This window comes from Siniperca chuatsi, linkage group LG3 (assembly GCF_020085105.1).
Source record: "Siniperca chuatsi isolate FFG_IHB_CAS linkage group LG3, ASM2008510v1, whole genome shotgun sequence".
Lineage (NCBI taxonomy): Eukaryota > Metazoa > Chordata > Actinopteri > Centrarchiformes > Sinipercidae > Siniperca > Siniperca chuatsi.
Window position 1 is genome coordinate 5,921,179 of NC_058044.1, and position 12,534 is coordinate 5,933,712.

The following is a 12,534-nucleotide window of genomic DNA, read 5'->3' on the forward strand; positions in this document are numbered from 1 at the left end:
AAAGAACAAATGCAACAAATGAACCGTATTTCATGCTATCTGTTTATAATTCTGGTTTCTTCTCTTCTCTCCCCACATCCAGTCATTGTATGGATTTTTCTGGAAGCAATTTGGCTCTCTAGAGGTGGTATCAGGCTGCACGGTAGGGATGCTCCGTGACGTCTACGATGGCGACGGTATCAAGCTCCGCCGTCGCGAATACTACACCATGCCGGGTTTCCGTAAGTACGAGAACGACACAGGCCACATCCTGGTGCAGTGGTCAGTGGGCAGCCCCTTCCACTTCGCCGGATGGCACTGCTCCTGGTGCTTCACACCCGAGGGGATCTACTTCAAGCTGGTGTCAGCGCAGAACGGAGACTTCCCACGGTGGGGCGACTACGAGGATAAGCGTGACCTCAACTACATCCGCGATCTGATCCGGACAGGGGGCTGGTTCGATGGCTCCCTGCAGGAATATCCCCCTGTGGACCCCAAAGAGCACATGTACGCTCCCAAGTACATGCTGGAGCACTTTGACAGGTACCGCTACCTCCTGGAGAACCCTTACAATAAAGTGTCCAGACTGAGTGAGGGCTAGGAGTTCAGCTAGGAAAAGATACGTGAAATAACAGGTAGGTCCCGATTAAGGCCTCAGCACTGAGTTTTGGGGGGCAGAACGGTACTGATGAACTACATCTCACATTGGAGCGCAATACATGTATCTCCACCAGGCAGCACTGATGTTGCAGGGATTTAAAATCTCTTAAAAATCATTATTTTGGGGTCAAAAAGGGAACACTTAATCACATCCACCATGGATTTACAGAGAGATTATTAAGAGGATACAACCACTGGATAAGCAAAATCATAGTTTTCCTCATTCCTTCCTTTTTGGGGGAGGAGCCAAGCTATCTCTCTTTTTGTCACCTCGCCCCTGTCCTCCTTTCTTCACCCGAGCCAATACAACAACACGACTGCTGTCTGAGAGAAATGCGCCACTTCGAAGTAACGAGAGGGATATTTCGAAGCCATTTGAAACCTGTGGAGACAAGAAACTTGGAAGTGAAGGATTTTTTTTTGTTTCTGTCTGTGTTTATTAAAGTTTACGGGCCAGCTGATGTTCCCGCTTCACTCTCCACCTTCAGATGTCTTCCTTGGTGACCTCCTTCCAGAAACAGACACACGTTCAGATATTATGTTATTCTTGGGTCTCAGTAGAAAATCATGTCCTTTTTAAACCCTGCTGGAGTACCCACTGCCAAATGAAAAGGAATAGCTTGATGGAGATGTTTCAGCTCATTTATATACTCACACTCATTCACATGCACCTTAGACCTGTCTGTGTGTTTGTAAAAAAAAAAATGTGTGTGTGGTCTGTCTTTGTATCATATTGTGAGGTTTTGGGCTGTGAAGGGGGGACAAGATTAGCAAGAGGAAACATAAAGCGAGAAAGAATCATCAGGGGGGACAGGGAAGAAAGACAGGTGATGGGAAAAAAGTGAGACAGAAGGCAGGAAAGAATGAAGAATAATGAGGGAGGAAGAGATGAAAAAGAAAGAAAAGAAGGCTATCTCGATGTTCCCTTTCCCACAGTGTCTGCTGATGTACGAGTGTTGCAGGGATGAGTGTGCAGAATGTGTGTCCCCCAGAGCTTACAGACAGCTCTGAATAAATCATGCTCTGTCATGCTCCGTTATTGTTTGTCCGATGAGAACAATCGAGACCAGTTGGGGAAAGATCACCCTTCAGTTTCGTCTCGCGGTCTATTCAGCAGCTGAGATGACTTTGTTTCCTTGGAAACTAAAGTATGTGAAAGAGGAGATAGGATGGGTGTTGTTAAGATGAGTGGGTGAGTTCACATCAGGTGAGGAGCTGCAGCGTTCAGACGAGGTCAACGCCGACTGTAAGTCCCCGCGGTTAGATATTCCTCTTTCTCCTCAGCTGTCAATCAACCACTCTCTATAAATTACTCTTCCAAGCTTTTTCTGTCTTTCTCATGTCCTCTTTCTTTCTCTTTTTACGCTGCTAAGTGTCTTTGGTATTGGTTTCCTCTTAATCCTCATTAACAAGGCGTAATTTTTCTCTCTTCAATTCAATTATTATTTTCTCTTTCTCTGCACATTCCCCTCTCTGTCAAAAATCTCCAACTCTTCCTCAAACTTTCCCTCACCCACACACACACACTGGCTCTCAGACTCTGGTCTGTATCTATTTCCTCTTAATCCTCACAAGAATGCCCTGTTTTAATAATAGGGGTGTATTTATCTTTGCCTCATTTCTCTCCCTGTCTCTACAGGACAGGACATGGCAGCCGTTACCATGGCAATGCCTACCCTGTGCCCACAGATCACACATCTGAACATTTAGGCATGAGCCATCATGCCTCTTGCCTTCTCCCTGCCGTATATGGCTGTCGATGTGGCTAAATGCCTAAATCCCCACCCCACATCGTTTGGCAGAAGTTGGTGAGGTTGTGGACAATTTGGTGAGCACACTTTTCTCTGTGGGTGTGTGTCATGTGGGCTGAGGCCACCGGGGGGCTCGGTTACAATCTTGTCAAGGGCAAGGGAATCATAGCAGCAATATTAACAATGCTAGGGAGCAGTTGAGGAAAGAAGGAAGCTAAACATGCAGCAGACAAGTACCAATAAAAAACAGTAAACGCATTGATTTTTCTTTTAATTGTAGATTGACTGCATTCACCATCTGCTTCTTCAACGCCTGTCTGGGCTTTACAGATACTGTTTACCTCAGCTTTAGGCTAGACACTGTTTCAAAGTGCACAAGAGGAATAAAACGTTTTGGGGAAGAAACATGTTAAGTTACTGCAGGGTGAGGATAGGACTGAGGCTATTTTAAAACCTGAAGGCAAAAGTTTGATATTGTGGATTTAATTTCACTTGGAAACAAGACACTGACACAGAACGTCTTAATACATAATGCCTCGAATGCTCTTTGTTTTCTCCACCTGTTTCACCTTGCTTAAAGTGTCCTTGAGTAAGACGTTGAATCACAACCTCCTCACTTATCATTTCGTCCCTTTGCACAACGTTGTCAGCTAAAACCCTAAAATGTATGATGAAAGCCTCAGGTTAATGACAGAATCTATAACGAAACTGAGATTTTGCAAAACTTGTGTGAGCATATCTGTCCATCACCACGCTGGCTCTTCACGGCTGTGAGCTCATAGTGGGAAAAGCAGATTAGCCAACAGGCCGCTGACAGTTGTGTCGGGTCTGTGCTGCTGCCTTGATGGCAGCATGGTCTGCGGCAGCAGCTGTTAGGGTTTTGGTGCTGGTGTTGAGAGCCAAATTCCTATCCAACCCCAGAGGGGCTGCAGAGAAACAAGCTTTAAATAGGATTTGACATTAGACAACAACAATGCTGGATGTGACATTTTTTGTTCCTAAATTTTTCCTAGATTTTCTGCCTTTTGAAAAGGTAATGACTGATAATGATTGATGGAACAAAAATTAAACGTGATGAATTTTGAAGGGAAGTAGGCAACTTGAGTATTTGGATAACACTTTAACAGAGTGCATCTTGTGTGTATTTTAGAGATATTAAATCATGAATTCAGGAAGTTATCTAAAATGGATGGCTGTGGACCATTTTTTTGGCGATTTTGTGGCAAGCGTCCACGCTATGGAATTTAAAAACAATGTTGGCAGTACATCCCCTCCTGAATCAATGTTTTAAGAAATACCTTTTGAGCTTTACTAGTCTAATCTAATTTGATGGAACAAAAAACAAACAAAACTCGCTGCCTTCCCTCTGATTTCACAACCGTGTGCAGACCTTCTCTCTGTCTCTGTCTGTCTGGTAAAAAATAAGGTCATCCTTTCACTTACACGCTACCACATGCAAAAAAACAAGACGTTTGTGCTTTATAGCTAAACGTCATCTCAGAAATGTGACCACAGGGGTGTCTGTTCGATCCCATCAAGGGTGGGGGTGTGTGTTTGTGTTTAAGCTTTGCCAAGAGGCATTTAACCAGAGTTAACTCCCAACTCTCAGCCTGCTGCAATCAGGCTGCACATCTGGTGAACAGTGTGTGTGTGTGTGTGCATATCTGTATGTATGCTATGCACATTTAAAATCATTTCTGTGTGTATGTTCGACAGACAGAGTGACTCATGCCAGATAAGGGTGTCTGGCCTGCTGAAAGACAAGCCAGGGTTACTTCACTCGGCCTGTTGCCCCGTTATTGCCATGGCAACGATCCTCTTGATGAATTCCTGAGATCCCTAACAGCCTGAGGTCATCAACCAAGATAGCAGACCAATAGGATAAGAGGTGAGGGAGAGCAGAGGGAGGATGATTAGAGAAATCACAAAACTCTTTTCTACTTCGTTCTACTGACCCAACCTGACCTGAGTGAAAAAATGCAAAACTTCTCGCTTTCACTAAATGTCACAGCACTGCAGAGCTGCGAATAGTGACACACACACACATGCAGTATACACCATTAACCAGCACACACCTCTCTTTTTAGATAGTTTCTTATTGTTTTTCATTAATTTGACTGACTAATCACAGCAAGCAGACAATTTGCAAGAGGGGCAGAAAAGTAGACAGAAAAACATTTTTTTTAAATCATAAGCCAGGAATAAAACATGAATGGGAAATATTTTTCTGGACTGAGCAAAGACAGGAAAACAAGAAAAAAGAGGGAGAGTCCTGTTTCAAACAAAGCCAAGGCTTGATGAATGGCGACTCGAATCCAAAAAGAGACATTTTGGAAAAAAATCCTTCCATCGCTGTTCCCAGTGACAGTCTTATTGGATGAAGCGTGGTTATGACACAGGGAGAGGAGGGAGGTAATAAGCTTGACCGAACGGCTGTGATTTTTCACTTTGATGAGGGAACGTCATTGCGGCGATGAAATGAAAACCATCCAAATGAAGTGAGCAGCTCATCATCCCTGAAAAAGGAAATCTATAAACCAGTGACAGTTAAAGTGAAAACGAGGTTGTGATGTTGAGCGATTGGAGTGGTGTTTGTTCGCCTCACTGGGCTCATAATGGATTTAATATGTTTGAGAGGCTGTGTCTTGCTCAAGGACACTTCGGCAGATTGTGGCCACTCAGCAGATGTTATATAGCACTTAAACAAACCTGTGAAACTTACGTTACTGGACAGTCTGACTAATCGCAGCACTAGTCCAACACCTGTTGTCATTTTTGTCTTGATCAATTGTAAAATCAATATAATAGCTGCAGCCTATAACACAACATAACTTGAGAATGTTATAGCTTATTTACAGTGTCAAACATTTTACCAAAGATACAAGCTTTGACTCTTAATTTGATCAGGTTTTCTCGGGCTCTCCGCCAACAAATAATCTGCAATAAACATGGCTGTTTGCTTCAGGTGATTGGAACAGAGGGAATAAATTAAAACTGTAAACGAGACGGGTTGATGCCGCTGCAGACGGCAGAGGTTTGGAGTTGCGTTGCTAGGAAACAGTTTGGCGACGTCTTTCCTGTCAGTTATTAATATTTGCAACAGGAAACAAAATTGGACCCATTTGGAAGGTTATTGTGGATGTAAGCGCTGTCAGAGAATGTTTTCTAAAGAAATATTTACATTGTTCTGTATGCAGGTTGTCTGCTACACTATACGTCAGTATATCAGGCCACTGTCAGTATCTTGTTAACTGGATATCAGCCAGTCAGGCAGATTTCCCCAGACTTTTGCTTAGCAACATATTTTCTTAAAATTAGCAATGTATTAAGTTGCTTAGGTTTATTCTTGCACAGGTTTTATCTACCTAAAGGCTTAAAGGGGCACTCCAATGATTTAGTATTGCACTTGCATAAAGTTGAGGGACTTGCAAGACACAGATTAAAAAAAGAATGATCAAGATTTGGTGCAGCAGAAGTCGAGATATACACCAAGACGACTTGATCCTACATTTCCCATATTTGCAATTCAATAGCATCTTTTTGCTACACCTTCCCTACCAGGTAAACTTTCACCTCTTTCAAACTCCATGCCACCAGCTTATAACACAATTTTTTTTTTTTTAATTTGTAGTCTCTAAACCCAAACTGAGATTATTTTCTCAAATTTGAAAAAGCTCCTTCAGAGCCACAGAAAACATTATACAACAGTTTTCACAGGTGGAGTAGGACTAACCATGACTAGTAAACCCCTTTAATATATCCCAAGACTAAGCACCTTTTCAGATACAGAATATCGTCACAAAAATCAGAAACAGCCTTCAAAATCCCCATTATCGGTCCAACCCTCTTTTCAGCACACACACTAACCATCAACACATGTTTGTAACATTCAGCACGTATGTGTATCCAGTACAGATGTGTGTCTCCAGGGCTGTGTTGCCCCACCACCACAATCACCCCCCATCTGTTGTTGTGCTTGTGTGTCTGCCTTGTCTTGGGGGCTTACATGCCTTCACGGCTCTGGCCCCCCGCCAGCCCTGTGGTTTCCAACGATTGATCTTTTCCAAGAAACATTAGCGGCAGGCAGGCCGGAAATCAAGGAGGAGGGTGTGGGGGCGCGGAAAAAAGAGGGTCATTTTACTGGGGTCCCTTTTTGACCTTGTTGTTGAAGTAATTTCTTTCTTTTTCTTTCTCTCTGTGGCTCATACATGGATCTGGAATGTGTGGAAACCCTTAGAAAAGTACAGAAAAGTGCATACTGTCTTGGTACACAAAAGAATACTGTTTTCTTCTTCTTTTTTGACTCCTCATCTCATATATTTGGAAGTTTATACTTGTGAAGAACAATCTTCATCGATGGAACACTGTGGCTTAAACACTTCAAAGCTTCAAATCAAATCAAGAAAGTTCTTTAAAATAGGATTTTGAAATAGAAACCAGCACATGCTTCCCATCAGGCCACAGCAACAGAAAGCCGTTGATGTTGTCATCTTGGCTGTAAACATGTTGTTGATTTTCTTCATGTAAGCAACAGAAAGCATTCACATTCCACAAGCTGAGCGATCACATTAACTCTGACAGCTGAAACGATGTGTCACCACTGATTGGAAAATACTAACCACAAGCATTGCCCAAAACAAGTGCAAGTCTTTAACCTACTTTTTTGTGCTTAGTTGGACTTCGGGGCTGGATTTGTTAGTATTAGACTGATACTTACAACCTACAGTTCACCTAAATTACACAAAACTTGAATGGAATTTCATTTATGGTGCTTACAGCATTGAAAAATTACATTTAATGTATTTCCAGCTTACCTTGGAACTACTAAACTACCAATGAAAACTGTTATTCTGTGAATTATCCACAGTAACAGAGACATTGTTCCTGGAAAGAGATGTTGCTGTTGAATTTTTGTAGGTCATTTTTCAAGGTTCTGACACCACAAAATAAATTCTTTTCACTTCCATTGGGCTGGGGTGGAGGCAGATAACTCAAAAACCTGTCCAAATCAAACAAAAACTATCTGCATGGCCAGAAACCGATAGAGGTAAGTGAGAACATTTGGGTGAACTAACCCTTTACAGCGTAAAAAAGGATTCTTCCACTGAGAACTAAAACCTTCCTTTTGTTTATGGGTCTTTTTTAATGAGTAACTTAATTGGGCGTGGTCCAGTTCTGTTCAGTAAAGCAGCCAACTCGCGTTAACACGCGTTAATCACACATTGAAGTGGGCTCCAATTCAGCAAAGAAACCCATCAAATTAAGCAGCAGTTTAGAATCAGTGTTGAATATGAAATAGTGGGAACATTTGCTATGATGACTGGAAAACTCTTCCTCTGTAAACATGTCACATTTTTTCTGATGAATGTGTCTGGCATTTATAACAGCAAAATAGGAGAGGTGTGTGTGAGTGAGTCAGGACTCATAACACATCTGAATGTGTTCCAGGAGAGATTGTTGGCTTCAGGGTAGATGCAGGACAAGTCTGGTCCAGGAGTCCATATGTTGTGACACCGCAGATCAAAAAGATGAAAGTCAGTGTGGCACTGCAGACAGATGGACGCAGTGACACATACGTGTGTGAAATGTCGGGCATACAAACAATCCGACACCTGGCTGCAGATCAAATGCCATCAGGAACTGGAGGGAAGGGATGAGTGTTGAATGTGTGTCTCTCTTTGTGTATAAACTACACTGTATGGCCAAAAGTATGTGGACAACACTGTCAACCATAGGTTCCAACTGTGGGAAAGATTAAAGCCCCTGAAAACTTAGCTTCAAATCTTCAGTAGTTCTCTTCTCAACATTAAATATTTGTGACCAAATAGGCAACAATCAAAGTTTAAAAAACATTTTCAGGTACTGTTTATTAAGAATTTAAAGGAATAGTTCAACATTTTGTGTTGACACAGATTAAAGAAACATGATACAATGTGTTAATTGTGTTAATTTCCCAAAATGTCAAAATTTTTCTTTAATGTTTAACAACTCTTAATCTGCTGTTTCGACATGAAAATGCTCCCGTAAATAAATAGTTTTCCTAGTTTGGTGTGGAAGAGCATGACTGGCCTGCACAGAGCCCTGACCTCAACTCCAACACCTTTGGGGTGAACTGATCAATGCTCTTGTGGCTGAATGGGCGATAATCTCTGCAGCCAGGTTCCAAAATCTTGTGGAAAGCCTTTCCAGCAGAGGGGAGGCTGTTAAAGTAGCAGATTAATGCCCATGGTTTTGGAATGAGATGGTCAACAATTACATATGGGTGAAATTTTCAGGTGTCCACATACTCTTGTCCATGTAGTGTGTGTCTATTTCTTTTTGTGTGCATGTGTGTGATCTACTTGAGCCTACCTGCAATGCTCAGAAACTTGCAGTCCCTTAGCGGCCCAACCGGAATTGAGACAGAGGCAGAGAAAGAGAGGGTGACAGGGTTAGAAAAAGGCAAATGAATGGAAGGGAAGAGTGAGGGAAAGATGGCGAGTGTGAGCCTCCAGAGGGGTTTGAATTCCCTGCAATCAGAGATGGAAAAAGGGAGCGACTGATCCAATCACAGACTTTCCACATTTGTAGTCTCTACCCTTTTTTGTGTTTGGTTTTGTTTTGCACTTATGCTTTTGTGCGAAGTCAATCTATGTGTCCTTCTTTCTGTTTTAAAAGTTTTAATATTGTTTTTGGTGGAAGTCTGAGAAACAGAGAGGCCCTCTGTTTTTCTGTTTAACTTTGTTTTTGTACTTTTTTGTAACTTCATCCACTTGGCAGCTTGATATTTAATGTCTTTTTAAGGCGGTGTGTGTGTGTGTGTGTGTGTGTGTGTGTGTGTGTGTGTAAGCTCATAAGCACTGTCTCAGCCTACTGCTAGAATAGACTTCCACTCCACCTCACAGATCTTTTACCTCCTTTGATGCCGTAAAGGGGACTTAATACTGTGGCGGCCATCTTGTTTGCTCTCTGTAACTGATTTGTGATTTTGATGACATCATCTTTTCCTTGTGACTGTAACTGCATCAAATAACCACTTGATTTATGAGTTGCTTTTATGTTTAAATATTTTTGATGTTGTTTTTCTTTGAAGGTTTTATTCAACTCATTTCCCTATCTTCACACATGGCACTGCATATGCAGATAAGAGTCACAGATAACACACATACATACAAAGATACACACAGTACAGCCTCTGTTTTTTACAGTGGTTTGGTTGTGGCCCTTTTCCTCTGCTGGTCAAACAGTCAGACTACTGTAGCCGCTCTGTTTGTGCCCTCGTTGTTATGTGATCACTATGAAGGCTCACCATTGTGTGACCAAAAAACATTTTTGTCGTCACTCAGCCACTCAGAACTGGTTTGGGCCAGAGCCCCGACCTGAGAGGAACCCAGCATACAGGCGGAAAAAAATGCCATTTTTGCCCTTATCTTTTGTGTAATGTTCTGTGTCTGAATGACAGCAAAGTGGTGCTGGTTTGCTTTTTTGTGTTCTGCCCCCTTATCATTGATATCCTCTGTTTTTTTCCTCCAAATAGACAAAGATGTCAAAAAAATGAAAAAAAGAAAGAGATGATTATCTCTTTTGGAAAAAAGCTTTTTATTTGAGTTGCTTGCTGAAATGCAGATAGTACTTCTGCCTGTAAAACTATGAATTGCACCTTATTGGAGGGATGTGGTTTTGTTTTAGTTTTGTTTTTTTAATGCATACATAAATATATATATATATATATGGGGGATGTATCTGTTTATTTGTTTATTTTTGTTAGCTAGTCAGTCAATGTATTGTATCTTAAACAGGGTTATGATTTTGCTTACAGGTTTCATCATAATTGATTCAGTCACTGGTGTTTGTTGTGGTAGGGCTTCATCAAGCAGCATCAGAAAATAAGCCAGAGACTGGTGAGTCCAACAGATTTCCTAGAATGGATTGTGACACTGATTAAAAAATCTTTTTTAATCTTTACTCCATAAAACTAGAACTTCTGTGAGCACAGACTTCAAAATTACATGGACTTTGAGGTTTATATTGGGTCATAAATGACATTTTATCCAAAAATGAGATCCCTACACACACAGTGTTAATCCAAGATGTTTAATGGAAAAAATATTGACTTGAACAAGTACGACTGTCTGGCTAATTGCTGCTGCTTAGTGAAGCCTTGTCCACAGACACACACACACACACACACACACACACACACACACACACACACACACACACACATACACACTGGCCTGTCCTCAGAGGAGGCTTGTGGCCTCTCCTCACAAGCAGGATGCCACTAGGAGGCATCCTGCTTGTCCTCTCACATATCACACATACACAAACACTTCCTCCGCCTTCCGTCCATCTTGTCCTTGAAAAAGGACAAATGACTAACTGACAAAAGACACCATGTTGCGTAGACACACACGCATTTTCACACACACAATTCAACAATACGGCCTTGGCAGATGACTGGCACTAGGCATGGTGCTGCCACCTGGTCTCATGTCCCTGGGGCAGAGTGCTGTCTGCAGCCAATTAACTAACAGGGCCGGTTGCCAGGTCCATATCTATCTAATCCTCTCCACCCTCCCGCTACATTGGTAGATTTAGCCCTCCACTCCTTACACAGCCTTTGTTGTGTAAAAAAAAAAAAAGGTTTACAATGTGACAGGGATAATGATAGTAGGTTAGATGACTCGGTTTGGGTGTGTTTTTTAGTGGATAAAATCTGGTGAAAGCAAGCAGGCTGCAGCACTTTGTCTGTGCTTTTTTAGTTGACCTAAATGACATTTGAGAGATTAGCAGAAACTGTTCATGCCTGCACTTCCGGTCCATTTTTGTCTACCAGTGCAAATACCTAAAATACAAAAACACACCTACCTGAGTATCTTACAGAAATGTTTTTATGTAGCCTGTAAAAATACAGATGTCGCTCCTTTTCAAGAATTTTAAACAGGTTTGCAAAAGCTGTTGGGAGATGACAAAGCAAGATAATATTTTTTTCCTTTTATTTTTGACACAATGGCTACATATGAGGGTAACCTCTTGTGACATTGTACAATAACATAACCTGTATCTCCTGCCTCCCTCTGTCCCCATGCACTGATAATGATTGTATATGGTTGCATAGAGTTATTTTTTATATCATTGTTGGGGCTTCATCTTGTTTCTGGGATCATTTATTATTTTGTGCTATTATTTTGAAATGGTTTGATGGGTCTCCGTAATCGGTGTGCGGGAGAGTGTGTGTTTGTGTGAGAGAGTGTGTGTATGTACTGTAGCTTACTGAATGTGTATGTGAGAGAGAGAAGGGAAGAGAAAAAGATTGGGTGTGTTGTTTTGTGGCTCGGTGTTCAGCCCTTTGCCTGTGTTCATCATTGTGCCAGTGTGTTCAGGTGTTCCCTTGCCTCTACATCCCTTCATCCAAATGAAAGCGCGAGAACGGGAGATGAAGAGGAGGAGGAGGCAGAGAGCCTTTTCCCTCAGGGGAAAAACCACACAAATGAGAAAAGATACTTTTGAAAAAAGGATATTTTTCTCCTCTGCGGGGTCACAAAGAAGAGTGTAAATTTCTAAGTTAATTGAAAATGATAAATAAAAAAACTCATTTGTTCTCTATATGAATGGCTGTATGTTAACCATGAACAAAAAGTAATGAGTTCTATGACAAAGGCATATAATAAATTAATTTTAAAATTTTAACAGTGCTCTCTGTTTGTTTCTGACTTCTGAGGCATCTGTTGAGGTGTCAGAGCTGAAGTGTGTGTGTGTGTGTGTGTGTGTGTGTGTGTACAGATGTTCTGCAGTGTTACTAGATTGCGGTGATTTGCATCATCCATCCCTTATCTCACTAGAGGGCAGCACTGCAGCACACATCATTACAGCTCATTATGATGTACCACTGTGCATACTTCATATTGCTTTGGATTCATTTTAACAGCAGACTTTTAATGTTCAAAACTCCTAATATTTATGCTGTTTTTTATGGGCATGCTGGTCAAAAGTTTAATTCAACATTGCAGAATTAAGCATGTGTTGTCACTTCCAGCTACTTTCCCCAGATTAGCAGCACTGAAGCACAATTTCTAATTATGGCTGAATTAACCTGTTGTTTGGCCCCTTTTGACCCCCCTCCCACCCTTGGTGCTTAGGGTATGTCAGAATCAGAATCTGC

The 12,534-nt window shown here is 41.6% G+C and overlaps 1 protein-coding gene across 6 annotated transcripts in view; it reads left to right on the forward strand.

The window, feature by feature from the left end:
* mgat3b (beta-1,4-mannosyl-glycoprotein 4-beta-N-acetylglucosaminyltransferase b) overlaps positions 1–12,062 on the forward strand; it is a 72,438-nt gene extending 60,376 nt beyond the window's left edge. For all 6 annotated transcript variants that reach the window (XM_044186805.1, XM_044186815.1, XM_044186824.1 and 3 more), the window contains one exon: positions 83–12,062. In XM_044186805.1, coding sequence (XP_044042740.1) covers positions 83–580 — 498 coding nt within the window. In that variant the 3' untranslated portion in view covers positions 581–12,062. The remainder of the gene's footprint in view (positions 1–82) is intronic.
* The last annotated feature ends 472 nt before the right edge of the window (positions 12,063–12,534 follow it).